Genomic DNA, 15,833 nt, shown 5'->3' with positions numbered 1-15,833 from the left:
TATCGGTCAATATGTAAGAAATTTTAACGTTACATAACAGTGTATCCTCTCGCCTTAAATGGATGAAATCCTTTCTCTAGTTTCATATAAAGCGAGAGTATAAAATGTTCGGTTACACCCGAACTTAGCGCTTTCTTACCTGCTTTAATTTTGTTTTGATAAATACTATTAACAGTGAAGACACACCTCGAAATAATGTTCATATAAAGATTGCTGACTATGGTATTAGCCGTCAAACCGCGCCAAATGGATCGAAGGGTTTCGGAGGTACTGAGGGTTTTATGGCGCCTGAAATTATACGTTACAATGGCGAAGAGGAATATACTGAAAAGGTGGACTTTGATTATAATCATATTAAGGAAACGGTTCAAAATTGTTATTTTTTGCTGCAGGTCGACTGCTTTTCATTTGGCATGTTTATTTACGAGATTATTAGCTTACGTCAACCTTTTGAAGGCTACGAGTCTATAAAAGAGTGTATACTGGAAGGTAGTCGTCCACCTCTTACTCAGCGGGAAACGCAATTTCCCACGAATTGTCTTGATCTTATGGTTCTCTGTTGGGATGAATTGCCGAAAAAGCGTCCATCGGCTAGTCAAATTGTGTCAATACTTAGTGCTCCTGAGTGTATACACTTGTTAGATACAATATCCTTACCTCACAACGAAAAGGTGGTTTGTGGTATTTTCAATGTCTTTGCAACAAATGAGGGTTAGTAATTCCCTAAATTTATTCATAATAGAAATTACAATGATTCTCTTTGACACAGATGGAACAACAGGTTTTGAGGTTTGGCTTCCTTCCTATAATTCACGCATCGACATTCTAGATGTTTTAGCATCGGGTAATTTTTTACAAGGCAGTACCATATTTTGCATGGATCGTATTCAAGTGGATAATTCCCCTTGTTCAGAATTAAGTAATAACTCGAAGAGTATTCGTTCACGTTCCATTTCCCGTGAGCATAAAATTAATATGATTTGCTGTTGTATAATTGAAGATTGTATTTGGATTGGTGATACGGCAGGAAATATACATTCTTATAGGTATGTTTTACATGATACTATATTTATCTCTACCTAATAAAATAAATTTGTATTTTCTAGCATCAAAAACTATACCCACACTTTTACTTACATGTTAGATTCAGTTATAAAGTCTCCAGTTATAAGTCTAGTATATCTGCGTAACATTGAACGCGTCGCTATTGGTTTACACAATGGTCGTGTTTTTTTAGTAGACTCTACGAAAATACCAACAAATTGTGCATTTGCTGAAGGTACATTCGTACTTACTGAAATTTGTTCCGGACTTATATTACACAGCGCATGTTCCGTGATTATTGATAAGTATGTTATTGTCAAAATGTAAGCATACATAGATGACACTGATTAGTATTGTCTTCTTAATTTTCAGTGAATATGAACTTTGGTGTGGTGAAATGGCCGGTAAAATTAATGTATTTCCGCTGAACAAGAGCGGGGTTTGTGGGCATCAGTCATTATGCCACAGTGATGAACCTAATATTATTGAAGACGTAAAAGTCGCACGTATGTTCGCAACAGATGACTTTGTATTTTCTTGTCTTTATCCTGGTTTTATTGTATACCAATGGAATGTATATAACAAACGAATCGAAAATAAACTTGATTGCTCTAAACTCTTGCCTTGCTCGGAATCTTTGAAGAGTATAGCAATCGATGAGCATTTAAGTTTGGTAAAATGTCAGATATCTGCATTAGCTTCCCATGGTAATGAATTGTATATCGGTACAACGTGGGGTTGTCTGATAATTACCGAGTTGAATACGCTGAGGCCGATTACCGTTTTTCGTCCATATGAAAATGAGGTAGTTTAAATTAGTAATCAATTAATTAATTGTGAAATTAGTTTATTATAAATAAGTTAAGCTTTAACAATATATACTTGTATATATATACATATTTGATATAGTATATTACAGATATTCTTATGTATACATATTTATTTATTAACTGCAGATAAAAAGTATTATTGCTGTGCCTCATCCAAATTTCCCATTAATTGCAACTATTGGTCGGCGTTACCGTTCTTTAATCGCACGATTTATGGATATGGACAGTTCTCAGGAAGGAATCAAGCCTACAATTTATGAACAAGTGGGTGAAGTACGTTCATCATCTCGTGATATTGATAACCATATACATGTTATGTTGTGGAGAACCAACAACTGGGCATAGTTAAAAAACTTAGTCAGTATTATTTATATTATTATTTTTTGAAAACATACACATGTAATTCCACACAAATACTCGAATAACTTTACTATATATTTTTTTATACTTACCTCTGTATATGGTATAAATCGTACAAAGGGTATGTAAAATTTTAGAAATTATTTGTGTTTTTAGTTATGTAATAAATAATGAAAAAGAAATTAATCTTTTAGTGATTTATGGTCTTGTGTAAACGAGGCAGATGGAAGTGAATTGCGTCCGCAAGTATACATTGATGCAGTATTTTTAAGAACTCGCGTATAGCTATTAAAATCCAGCGCAAACTTTAATTCTTCTACAAACACTTCTCTAATGGACAACTGAAACGATCAAAAAATCTGAATAAGTAACAATATATTTATAATATGTTACTTTATTGAACTTACGTTATGATGTCTCGCCTTTGTGTGGATATAATAAATCCAAATAACTATTCCATAAATAAATGCCAGGCCACTTCCTACACCCAAGACTATGTAAATACCAGACAAATTCTCCATTTTTAGCTCGGTGTCTTCGCTACGTTGCTTTCCGGACTAAACAAAAACATAACCATATATTACTTGTATATAAGCAAATAAAATTCAATAATTTTTCTAATATGAAAAAAGACAATTTATAATTATACTCTTGCAACATGTTGCTACAGAGTACATACATACAATAGCTTTGTTCACGTAACGGTTATTTGTATCACCTAAAACTAATCGAGATATGGAGTTATATACATATATATAAATGATCAGGATCAGAATCTATTCGTTCGTCCGTAATGAAACTTGATACACGTGTTTTTTGGCAAAAACGGGAGGACGAGTTTGAAGATAGGCGTAATCGAAGCACTGCCACGCCCACAAAATGCCATTAAACGAAAACCTATAAAGTACCATAACTACACACTAAAGTACCAGGGACACCTTTGGGCTTAAAAAAAATAGGCATGGCTCCGCCCTCTAAGAGGTTTAGTGTACATATCTCCCAAAGCAACCTTACCGACATTGTAAAAATGACTGAAATCGGATGATAACCCCGCCCACTCCCCATATAACGGTTCTGGTAAAAAGTGATAAGTATTGTGTATATGTAACATAGTTTATATTGTATATACATACTTTTATAAAGTAGTGTTATAGGTTCTTTGTTAGTAATTTTATTGTAATTTTATATCTTCAGTCGGTACATGCACTGTTTTCTAAGGGTAGTTGGACTATGTACCGGAATTGTGAATTGTAATTAACAAGCCTACGTACATCAATGCTTATGCATCCAAAGTTTTTTAGTTTTTAAGGCAAGTGCAATGCCCGTCGTCCATAAAAGAATTTACATACATAACATATATCACAAATACGACCAAATCAGGCTGAAACACGATCTGGAATAATAATTCGACCAGCGAGATTTTATTACGCTAAGGGTGCCAAAAGGTTGAGAAGATATTAAAGAAATCTACTATTCGCAAGTTAAGTAAGGAGGATAATGTAATGTTGGTAAATATCACTGTATTTTTTTGGACTTTGTTTATGGATTTCTAATTGAACTAATTTGTGCGATTATTCGTTAAAATCGACGTTTCCAAAAGTCGGAAAATATCTACATACATAGAATAGTTTTATTATTACTATGATAAGAAATTGATTTATACTCACAGAGCAAATACCGGCACCTACTTCGTTCCACCATTTATTTTTCATCTTCTCTAATGTGCCCTGTTCTTGCAATTGAAGCAGTGCGTTGTTGAATTTGTCGCGGTGAGGCCAGTCTATAATTACATTAAAATTATTTCCTAAGCAAAATGGCTCTGAACTGTTTTGTAAATTTTGTTATATATAATATGTGATTATGTACTATGTACATGAGTGTTGCTTTTTTGAATATGCAAACACATATGTACATGCATTTATTTCGAAATAGATTGCTCTATGAATAATAGCTTTGTTATAGATTATTTAGTCATTAAAGATGGCTGATTGTTACACTATTAAGTAGTCGAGGAAAATAAATGATTCGGTCCTATTCCCGTTGTCGGTTTTGTTTTAAAACGAAATAATAACGGCTATATGGCATTCTTGTTGGCGTTATCCACATTTATTGAAAATAAATTGGTATTCCCCATTTTGAAACGACTATGATAAACGACATAGAAACTGTCGTTCTTTGTCGTTGGATTAATTGAGAGCGAGATAGAAACGAGCGCGATTATTTGATCTGAATATAATTACTGGAAAAAATCCTGCACATGCCAAAGTTTCAAGAAACGGGATAAAATCTTTGAGTTTCGATATTTTTTGGAAGGATATTTCGAAAAAACGTAATGCAGCTCCGTGTCGCGACGGAGACGGTTGGCATAAATTAAATAAAATTTGAAAAATATATATATTTAAGGTATATACTTCGGTAGCAGATCAGTAAAATTGAATAAACTTCCATTTGGAGTTTTAAAGCTAAATAACGAGAGGAAATGCTATTTTTTATATTTATATGATTTCCAAGAATATAATCTAGCGTTTATGTAGTGATATGTTACCATATGTGTTGTCCATATGTAGTATTGGCAGGAATTATGTAAACATTTATTAACATACGTGCAATTAGTCATATATAATGTTAGAATTTCCTTACTTTTTCTCATTGCTATGCCATATCCTTTTTCGTCCAATGCATTACCAATTTTACTCAAATTACACATGCGCATTGTATGATATTCAATTGAAGTGGATTCCATCAAGAACGCATATCCCTTATCTACGCGGTTGACACCTTCCGTGTTAGAATCTGTCAAATATTTAGGATTAGCATTCAAGAATTTGTTCATTTTAATATAGCGACGATCCTCTGATTTCTGGAGTAGAAAGTGAATTTATTAAAAAGGTTAAACGTACTTTAATACTTTTATGGGTGACAAAACTAACATAAATTTTTGGTATTCTTCAATTAATACCTCACATAATTTCAGCATTATATGATAATTACCTCGAAAAATTCTCTCGTTGAACCGATCTTTTTTGCACCGTATACTACTTTTTCGTCAACGAGATCTTGTATGGAGTTAATAAGACTAGTTGGATTTTCAATTGTTAAAAAAGCGGCCAAGTTTGCGGTGTAAGATGAAACCATAAGTAAAGTGAAAAACCACCAAATAGACGCCACAGTGCGAGTCGAAATGGCTCTAAAAAGTAGAGTAAATATTTTCATTTTCGTTCTCATTAGGTTCTTTCTTCTTATATGTCATATGTATGTAGTATGCATCTTAAGAAAACTTTAGTGTAGTTATGCCGTAAGCTAATGCTAACTTATGAATTTCGCCTTTCTCACTTAATACAAAATTCATTTATTTTACTTACTTTGGTTCCATTTCGGAACCTTGTTGCAGTAGAGCACCAGTAGTAAACCACAATGAATTTCCTATAGTAAATTGATTTACTAATTCTGATGGTTCTTCAATGCAGGGATGAGGATTATCCCATTCTGAAGGCGAAAGACGCCCTAATATAAAAAAACTGAATGAAACGAAAAGAAATGAAAGTCCCAAAAGCCACCAAACTTCTTGCGAAAATGGATCCATAAATGTAAAGAATGCTTGCGTTTCTTTTTGCGGCTCTACATGTATAATTGCTATACCTAATGATAGTAGTAGTAGATTATTCACGATTTTTGTTAGTTTGTGGTATGACTTTACCTAAGTTCATGAAGGGTATGGAGAAATCGACCACCTGCTGACGTGCTGCTGTTATTGTCAAATCTGTTACGGCTAAATCTGCTCTCTAGGAATAACAAAAGTAAAACTTTCGATGGTAGTACAAATATAAATATGTAAGCATATCCATATATTAGAATATATTTGTATATATGTACATATGTAGCCGTTGATACTTACCCCCATAATAATTTCTTTTAACATGCCAGAAGTCGTATTTGTGGTAGTATTATAAGATCCGTAATCGTTACCACCATCTTTTAAAATGAAATTAAAGCCAAGCTTTTGTGCTAACTCTTTTATAAGATCAACGCCATAACCTTCGTATTGGCTATTCCCTTCTAGTTTCTCAAAGCTTTCTACTAAACTAGCGTAGGGTTTGTTCTAATTTGTGTCGAAAAATAAATAGGGTTGGTCATATACTCTGTATGCTATAAATAATTAATAATTGTATGTTTATAAAATTTATATGTACACGAGTTATATATCCACATATGTACTATGTTGGTAAAAAACTTTACTTGGAGGTTCCTAACATTGCAGCTTAAGTATAATAATACAAATTGCTATTAAATCTCAATTTAAACTCAGCAATTTAGAAGAAATAACTTCTCAATCTAGAATACTTAGTTTCATCTATTGCGTTAAAACTTTAATTTGAAAAACAAATCGATCAAAACAAACATAACGATCAGCTATGAAATGCAATAAAATAAACCCAAATCTAAAGCTAACAAAAACTAAATTAAACAAGTAAGGAAGTTCTAAGTTCGAGTGTAACCGAACATTTTATACTCTCGCAACTTACACGGTTCAAAGCCCGGGAAATTACTTCAGGTGTTGGCAAAATTTTATATTAAAGGAAGTATTGATCGGAATTAACCCATTTTTGACAAAAAGACATACAATTATCGATATATATATGAATTTCCATTATATATCTTACACATTAACCGATATTTTCGGTAAAAAGTCAACTATAGGCACTGGGGTCCACATATTTGGTACCTAGGGGCGTGAACAGTTTTGGTTCAATTTAGACAATTTTCGGTCACAAGGTGGCATACTTTGAACGGATTATTCACGCAAAGTTTTACCCCGATAAAACCATTGTTGCTTGATTTGCATAGTGTAAAGTGAAAGAATCAGATGGAATTTAAAATGGTGTTATATGGGAAAAAGGCATAGTTATTATCCGATTTCGCTCATTTTCGCACTATAATATAGTTTGGTTGAAATCGGTTATGCAGATCCCAAGATATGCGTTTTCACCTAAAAGTGGGCGGTGCCACGCCCACTGTCTAATCTTGAACGCGGTTACTATAAAGTCATCTCATACCATTCCAGAGATAAAATTTAATGTCTCTGGCGTGTTTAGAGCTTGATTTACGCGCTTTTAGTAGTTTTTAACAGTACCGTTATATGGGGAGTGGGCGGAGTTGCCACCCGATTTCAACTATTTTCACACTGTAGGTAGAGCTGCTAAAAGCATTTGCTTCCAGTGAATTTTGTTATTATAGCTTCAGCAGTTTAGGAGATATGCACATTAAACCTATTAAGGGCGGGACCACGCCCACTTTAAAAAAAAAATGTTAACTGCAATTGCCCCTCCATAATGTGATTCTATATACCAAATAACGGTTTTTTATCTTATTGCGGAGCTTAGTTATGTCAATTTATTTGTTTTTGATTAATGGCGTTTTGTAGGCGTGGCAGTGATCCGATTACGCCCATCTGCAATACCAACCGTCTCACGATACCAAGAAACATGTATACCAAGTTTCATGAAGATATCTCAATTTTTACTCAAGTTACAGCTTGCACGGACGGACGGACGGACAGACAGTCACCCCGATTTCAACTCGTCTCTTCATCCTGATCATTTATATATACCCTATATCTAACTCGATTAGTTTTAGGTGATACAAATAACCGTTAGGTGAACAAAACTATTATACTCTGTAGCAACAGGTTGCGAGAGTATAAAAATAAATAAATATCCAACATACATAAGTATGTAAATACATATAAAAGTAATTACTTTCCAACTACCAAACTACCATAATCAATTATTGAAGTATGGAGTATAATGAAAGAAATAAATATATGGTTTAAATTATCTACATATATCACTCTCACATTAGCTTAATTCAGAGTTCTACCATAGTTTATGTTTAAACTAAGATTAAACTAATTATTTCGCTTTGTATACTCTATTAATATATAGATCTTTTTATCAGACTATCGTAAAGATAGTCTATAAATCGTAAATAATAAATAAAACAAACAATATCGGGTATAATTTTTATCCATGTACATAGGTATAATAATCGGAAAATTGTACAGTCACTTAGCACACTCCCTGATATTTCTAACTGATTTAGAAATATTAACTAGGTTACCGATTCTCTTTTTCCATACAGTCAAGTTGTATTTTTTATGTCCTATGAGACAACAATCAATTGTTAGATTGAGGTCAGATATAACATATACCAGTTCAAAAAATATTACAACAAAAATAAAAAGTTTTGAATGAAGGCTCAAATTTCTGTTGTTTTGTTTTCTTTCAAATATAAAACTTAGCTGATTATTTCTGTCATCCACTTTTTGTAAGTGATATCACACTTTAACTATGTATCTATATTTTTATCATTGACTACTATGTAGTACGAATGAATTGTTTTTGTTTTTTTGTTTTTTGTTGTTTATATTCCTATCGTTTTGGGTACATCGTATGTATATTTACCGGAACATTCAATAATACAACAAATGTCTTATTGGCCAGCGAATTGTCGACGTTGTCGAATACAGAATTTGTCTGCGCCGTACGTTGTATGGTTAGGTTTGATTCGTCGTCCCAGGTTCCAATTTTTATAATTCCAGATGGTTGTAACTCAATTATCTCTAAAGTAAAACCCTTCCGTACATTCCCGTCAAAGTATATCGGTCCAGTTAACGTTCTTTTCTGCAGTTTCAGCTTTAGCAAAGAGAATAAAAGATATTTGAGTTAGAGACGTTGAAATATATAGAGTTAATGTTGATGTTCCAAACAAATATAAAAATAAGTAAACATTTCTGGCAAATACCGTTCTCATGTAATTTTTAAATGTAGATCCATCATCTAGAACGCTTTCACTGCGATCGCTACAATTCAAAGGTACATTTCGTACTGTAAGATGCTTTGTAGTTTCGGCAAATAGTTGAACCGAGTCATATGTTAAAGCCATGGAAACAGTTATAGGACAGGATCCTATAATAAAAAAAATGATAATAACATAATATTACTATTATTTAAAAAATTTCAACGTACTTTTTTATTTTCTCGGCTCATTTACATTAATCATTTATGCCGCTTTTGGATGTGGGTTATACAAAATTGAAACCGCTGATAAGCAACTTACCATTTCTTAAATCTTCTAACGAAGATTTGTGGCCCATCTTCTCCATAATATCTTGAACCGCTTTCTGTTCCGGGGAAAACAATCTAAAGCTTGTTATGTTCGCTTCTGTGTATTTATATTCTTCGAGATCAAAAGCGTGGAAATCTAAATTTGCGATAATGTACTTATAGTCCTCATTTACAATGCCAACCTGCTGAGCCTAAAATTTTCAATTATATGCATTGATAAAAAATAATTTATGAAGAGGGCAAAGAAATAAGGTTTAGATGGTCTTCTGTAAATGTTACAATTTTAAAGGGTGCCCAACAAAATATGCTTTGTTTGTAAAAGATCAAAAAACAGGAAAGTAATGGCTAAGTTCGAGTTAAACAGAACCCTTATTACACTCGCAAGCTTAAAGAAGCATCGGAGTACGAAAGATATGGAGAGTTCTGAAAATCCTATTTGAAAAAATATTGTGTTATTTCGTATATTTATGATTTTTTATTTTATGTTTTTAATCTGTATATAAAGTTGCCTTCAAGGTCCCTTAATTTTTACGCGAGTCTTATTCTAAAAATATTGATATGTGTTAATATACACAATTCACAGTACGAGCATTCTATAAATTAAAATTTTTCTTTATTAGAACAAATATATTTTATACTTAAATCCAATTAAACTTTTGTATATACACCCCGATTCACTTGAATAGGTACATTATTTATTGTATTTTTAAGATACGAGCCTATATATCTTCATTTCGAAACGCAGAAGCTCCGTTTGAGCTTGGTTTTAAAGACGAATCTTCACGAACGCGTAGCGTAGAGTTGTATATCACATTAATTTTACATACCTGTTTTAGAAATTCTGGCATCGTATCGGAAGAGCCAGTAACGACGATGTGATTATCCCCTAATTTTTTCACTCGTCTCAAAACAGACTTATAATTGTTGTTCATCTCTATGTCATAACGTAAAACCGTTATAGTTGGGCTATTATTGCCATAATATGATAGGAGTCCATTTAGTATATTGAGGTATTCAACTTCACATAGTAAAAAAAAAGATATATATATTGTATATATATAAACTTTTGTTATTTTATATATCATTCATAAATATAATTATAAACTAAAGCTTCAGGGGCAGGTGGTAAGGGTTTTTACTTTCGAATCGATTTTTTTCTCTTATCTTATTATTCAACATTTCAAGAATATGTCCTTAAAATTTTAGGTCGATAGAAGCAACATTCTTAAAGTTATTGTCTTATTAATCTCCTGGCCTTTAACGCTCCAACTCTAACTGCTGCGGGCGGTCGGTAGAGTTCATAAACTTTAGTCGCATTTTTCTCAAAACTATTTATTCAAAGTCCGTGTTCACTGTCATTTTAAAACTACTTGACCGATTAATTTCAAACTTTATACACATTTTCGAAATATAAAATAGTAAAAATTGTTTTTTTTACATTAAGGGTGTTTTCCACCCTTTAAATAGCCGCCAAAAATTTTTAAATAAAAAAAAAAGTTGGGAGGAAGATTTGATTATAATTTAACTAATTTTTCTTGGTTTTTTTTTATCAGATAATTTCCAGCCGAGTTATAGTGACCACCGCAAATTGTTTTTTTCTCAAGACGTTCTAAGGGAAGCTCTGTTACCGGCTTATGCTACAATATTCCCGCATGAAAAAACTACCCTACCGTTATAGTTGGGCTATTATTGCCATAATATGATAGGAGTCCATTTAGTATATTGAGGTATTCAACTTCACATAGTAAAAAAAAAAATATATATATATTGTATATATATAAACTTTTGTTATTTTATATATCATTCATAAATATAATTATAAACTAAAGCTTCATGGGCAGGTGGTAAGGGTTTTTACTTTCGAATCAATTTTTTCTCTTATCTTATTATTCAACATTTCAAGAATATGTCCTTAAAATTTTAGGTCGATAGAAGCAACATTCTTAAAGTTATTGTCTTTTTAATCTCCTGGCCTTTAACGCTCCAACTCTAACTGCTACGGGCGGTCGGTAAAGTTCATAAACTTTAGTCGCATTTTTCTCAAAACTATTTATTCAAAGTCCGTGTTCACTGTCATTTTAAAACTACTTGACCGATTCATTTCAAACTTTATACACATTTTCGAAATATAAAATAGTAAAAATTGTTTTTTTTACATTAAGGGTTTTTTCCACCCTTTAAATAGCCGCCAAAAATTTTTAAATAAAAAAAAAAGTTGGGAGGAAGATTTGATTATAATTTAACTAATTTTTCTTGGTTTTTTTTTATCAGATAATTTCCAGCCGAGTTATAGTGACCACCGCAAATTGTTTTTTTCTCAAGACGTTCTAAGGGAAGCTCTGTTACCGGCTTATGCTACAATATTCCTGCATGAAAAAATTACCCTATATTGTCAAAAGTATGCTCAATAATGTACAAAAGGTCCGAATAAAATTACTCAATCCATATTTAAGAAAAAAATTACCTTGAAACCCTTACCCAACCTTCAGGGTCTCTCAAAGAGTTTTAATATTCAATATTAGGTGCCCAATACGACTAAAGAATTTATAAGTAAACAAGTATTTAAATAAGAAAAGGCTAAGGTCATCATCCAAAGAAAAATGATGTTTGATAATTAAAAAAAAAAACTACTAAATAAACTGTTTTAAAATTTTGAGGATGGGATGAGGATTTACACAAATTTAATGAGTTTACCCAGAAAATTAAAAAAAAACAAGTACTTACAGTAACTTCTGTGCTATAGCTATAATAGGCTGCACAAATACTGTTCAAAAAATCCTAACAAGAGCTTGATTTTGATCGGTCAGTTTGTATTGCAGCTATATGCTATAGTAATCCGATCTGAAAAACTTCTTCGAAAATTGTACCCTTGTCTTAGAAAATAGCTCAGGCCAAATTTGGTGAAGATCGTTAAATTAAAAAGTTTTCCATGCAAGCACTTGATTCCGATCGTTCAGTTTTTATGGCGGCTACATATGTGTTATAGTAATCCGATCTGAGCAATTTCGTCGGAGATTGCACAATTGACTTAGACAATATACTATAATTAAGCCTCTAATTAAGATAAAACACTGTAATTTGGCTCTACACCCTAATAGATTTAATAAACATAACTCACGAACCACTACTGCTATATTTGCTGAGAAAAATTTTAATATTCTATATAATCTAGCATCTCCTCATCCTATCGCGATAACTCACTAAATAAAACGACGAGAAGCATCAAATTTTACAAAGGGGTTGACACTGCCCCCCTTTAGGTGAAATGCTACATCTCAGGAACTACTTAACCAATTTAAATCATATAGCGCATAACATTATCCTGACATTCTTATGTTACGCAGTGAAATATGGTGAAATCAGACTAAAACCACTCTTTTTCGTATCACAAAATTTTCATTTCACGCCTAAATATTGTGAAAATCGGGCCGTTACTTTTCAAGATCACTGGTACCGTATATGTGGACCTCAGTGCTTATGACTGAGTTTTTACTGAAAATATCGGAAAATCTGTGCCATATTTTATATTAATGAAATTTAAAGATAATATTTTCGCGATAATAAGATACCTTTGTGTCATAAATTCGTAAAAATGCTCTAATAATTCCCCTAGCCCTCATATATCTAATATAATAATTTCCGACTATTTATAAAATATGAGATATTTAAATAAATGAAGTGGACATGCTTTTTTAAAGACAATGTTATTTAGCGCTGAACGCGGATGAAATCTATCTTAGTCTAAGCCCCATACTCCTGAAATAACGGTATCTGCGCCTCTCTTTCGTCTCTTTAGATGAGTTTTTATCTCGTATGTCTCAATTAAATTCAGCGAGTAGATTTTAATTAGCATTGTGTCGTTCGGTATGTAACTTTCTATTCCTTCTCAGTGCATGAATAAATTTTTGGCATTTCCTCGAAAACCGGTTTTGAATTGTTATGGAAACTCTTATGGGAGGTTTGCTTTTATACTTTAGTCAAAATAATTTTGTTGCGCAATATCATTTACCAGACTCATATAAAAAAATGAAACGCGACCACTTGTAAGCAATGAGTAGAAAATATAAAGCTTTTGAAAAGTCCGTAGAATGGGGATATAAGTTAAAAGCCTCTGGGTTTTCATTCATTTCTGAAAAGAAATAGGGCACATCCTTTGCATCGCAAATCGTGGTCAAGTGTCTAGCAGTGTGCTTAGAAGAGGGACCAAAAATTCCACCTACGCCATTCTGGAATAAAATAAAACTGTGGTAAACGTGTATTATAAGAATGATTCAAAGTTTTAAGTTTACCTGTAATAGTTTACATAATATGCCATAAGCTTGAAAGGAATCTCCGTAATTTACCTCCTCTTTTATAACTTCCAGAGGTATTTTTATTTCGGCATTGGCTACTTCAATTGCATGCTCAACAATGAGACCCATTTCTGTACTGTACTGATCAGTTACTAAACCTAAAAATGATTTATATATTATTATATTTATATAGTATAACAAAGCTATCGAATTAATGAATCATCAATTAATTCTCAGTATTATTAGTACAAATTAGTAATATCGGATGGACCGTCTGACAGAAAATTATAAGGAAACATTAAGCAAATCGTTCATGCTACCGAGTAGTCAATATATACAAGTAAATAAGGGCTAAGATAGGGTGTAAGAGAACATTTTATACTCTTACAACTTGCAAGGATCAAAGCCGGGGGAATATCTTCAGCTGTTTCAAAACTTGAAACCGAATGGATTACAATCAAATTTTGTAACGTATTAACTTATGTATACTATAGGTTGTAGACTCACTTAGTTTCATTAATCTCAATCAATGGGTCTAAATTTAATACATGTTGTATATGAGGAAAACATCAACTAAAGGATGAGCAATCCAAGAAGAAAAACGGGACATTGACCCGATTTCATTTATTTTTGACATTATCACATAGGTTAAGTGATCTCACTGCGAGGCTTAAAACGCCGGTCCGTTGTGGTGCCACATTACCACTTATTATTAATAGAAAAATATGCTCTCTGAGCTTCCTTAAGGTACCCCAAATACCATCACCACTGTTACCAAAGTAGGCGTAGCCCCGCCCCTAAATGGTTTAATGTACATAACATCCAAGCCGCTGAAGCTAGCTTAACCAAATTTGCAGGGAGGAAGTTTATTTAGCAATTTTTCACACGCTGTGAAAATGGGTAAAATCAGATAATAACCACGCCTACTGACCAATAACGGTTATGTTGAAAACTACTAAAAGTGCGCCATAAGCATTCTACAATATTTAACAAACAAGATGGTAGGAAAGAGTTTTATAGGAGGAGATGTGAAAATTGGGAAATGGGTGTGGCACCACCAACCTCTAGGTGAAATCCTATATTTCAAGAATTATCGAACTAATTTCAACCAAATTTGGTATGTGACGTTACCCAGTCATTTCTATCACACACTGTGAAAATGGGCGAAATCGTAAAACGACTATAAAATTATGCAGCTAAAAGCATCAACTATCCATGCTATCATATGAATAACAAATTTACTGAAACGCATCCTTAAAGAAAGTGAAAATAATAAGTACATATGGCTTAAAATACTAAAAAATACGTTTTTGAAGCACTTAAAACTAAAAATCGAAAAATAGTTCTGTATATAAACTGACAGTAATATTGACCGAAAAATACTTATATTTATTATTGCCGCCTAACCCAACCTAATGTTCACGTTTTCCATATTGTCTAAAAATAGTATATATTTTGTGGCACATTATTAATGTGATATATTTCAACTTTACCTATTTGTATTGTTTTAGATAAACTATATTTATCGTTATCGTATTCCTTTCTATTCCGTATTTCGTACTGCGCTGCGGAAAACCAAACATTTTCACTCAAAAAAGCCAAAAGTAAATAAATATTACGTTCTCTAAACATCTTTTTTTTATTTTCACTTTTAAAACTATATAAGAAAATGCGATCCGCTACACATGGCAAACTTGTGGCGAATGTTTCTGTATTTTTCTTGTTGATTCCTAGAATGATAGAAACCGAAATGAAAATTGTTTATAATTACAATAAAAGTTTTTCAGTAAGGTCCATGTATGACTAAGCATATCGCAATCTTTCACTCTATTACTCTAGGTAGTCTTCAGAAATATGATGAATATCAAACTGATGAGCTTTTGCTCATACCATTTCAGAAAGCTTTTCAAAGTCATGAACCATATAAGTCTCATATTTAGAAATTAATCGAATGTGGGTACCAATGAAATTTTTTCAAGTTTTTTCTAATAACAAATGAATGTTTCAAACAAGAAAAAATGTTAACTTTGGTTGCACCGAAGCTATATACCCTTCAGAGATGCATTTTTTATAGTATGAAAGGGTATAAAAAAGATTTTTGAGTTTAATCGGTCAGTTTGTATAACAGTTATATGCTATAGTTATATGGAAATTTCGTGAAGATACCTTGTTAAATAAAAAAG

General features: G+C 32.3%; 2 protein-coding genes across 3 annotated transcripts in view; one reads left to right on the top strand and one right to left on the bottom strand.

The window, feature by feature from the left end:
• Positions 1-2,416, top strand: part of Lrrk (Leucine-rich repeat kinase) — a 32,212-nt gene extending 29,796 nt beyond the window's left edge. Inside the window, exons 21-26 of the mRNA XM_014232666.3 lie at positions 176-332; positions 393-711; positions 770-1,046; positions 1,107-1,349; positions 1,417-1,849; positions 2,001-2,416. Of these exons, the coding sequence (XP_014088141.3) occupies positions 176-332; positions 393-711; positions 770-1,046; positions 1,107-1,349; positions 1,417-1,849; positions 2,001-2,219 (1,648 nt within the window). The 3' untranslated portion in view covers positions 2,220-2,416. The remainder of the gene's footprint in view (positions 1-175; positions 333-392; positions 712-769; positions 1,047-1,106; positions 1,350-1,416; positions 1,850-2,000) is intronic.
• LOC106616153 (glutamate receptor ionotropic, kainate 2) lies at positions 1,875-15,465 on the bottom strand. 2 transcript variants are annotated; one of them, XM_014232668.3, is made up of 16 exons: positions 15,144-15,461; positions 13,648-13,808; positions 13,368-13,584; positions 10,186-10,376; positions 9,351-9,549; positions 9,036-9,199; positions 8,696-8,926; positions 6,130-6,333; positions 5,932-6,016; positions 5,597-5,873; positions 5,226-5,421; positions 4,875-5,094; positions 3,902-4,014; positions 2,642-2,791; positions 2,327-2,575; positions 1,875-2,209 (listed from the first exon to the last, which is right to left on the bottom strand). In XM_014232668.3, the coding sequence occupies exons 1-15, from the start codon at positions 15,280-15,282 to the stop codon at positions 2,417-2,419; spliced, it is 2,706 nt and encodes a 901-aa protein (XP_014088143.1). In that variant the 5' UTR covers positions 15,283-15,461; the 3' UTR covers positions 1,875-2,209; positions 2,327-2,416. The 2 variants fall into 2 exon arrangements, with proteins under 2 accessions (XP_014088143.1, XP_036213333.1); XM_036357440.2 differs by lacking the exons at positions 1,875-2,209; positions 2,327-2,575; positions 2,642-2,791 and having other exon boundaries at positions 4,875-5,027; positions 15,144-15,465.
• Between the last annotated feature and the right edge of the window lie 368 nt (positions 15,466-15,833).

The sequence above is a fragment of the Bactrocera oleae genome, chromosome 2, assembly GCF_042242935.1.
Source record: "Bactrocera oleae isolate idBacOlea1 chromosome 2, idBacOlea1, whole genome shotgun sequence".
Classification (NCBI taxonomy): Eukaryota; Metazoa; Arthropoda; class Insecta; order Diptera; family Tephritidae; genus Bactrocera; species Bactrocera oleae.
The sequence above is the reverse complement of the archived record's forward strand: the minus strand, read 5'-3'. Positions and strand labels throughout refer to the sequence as shown.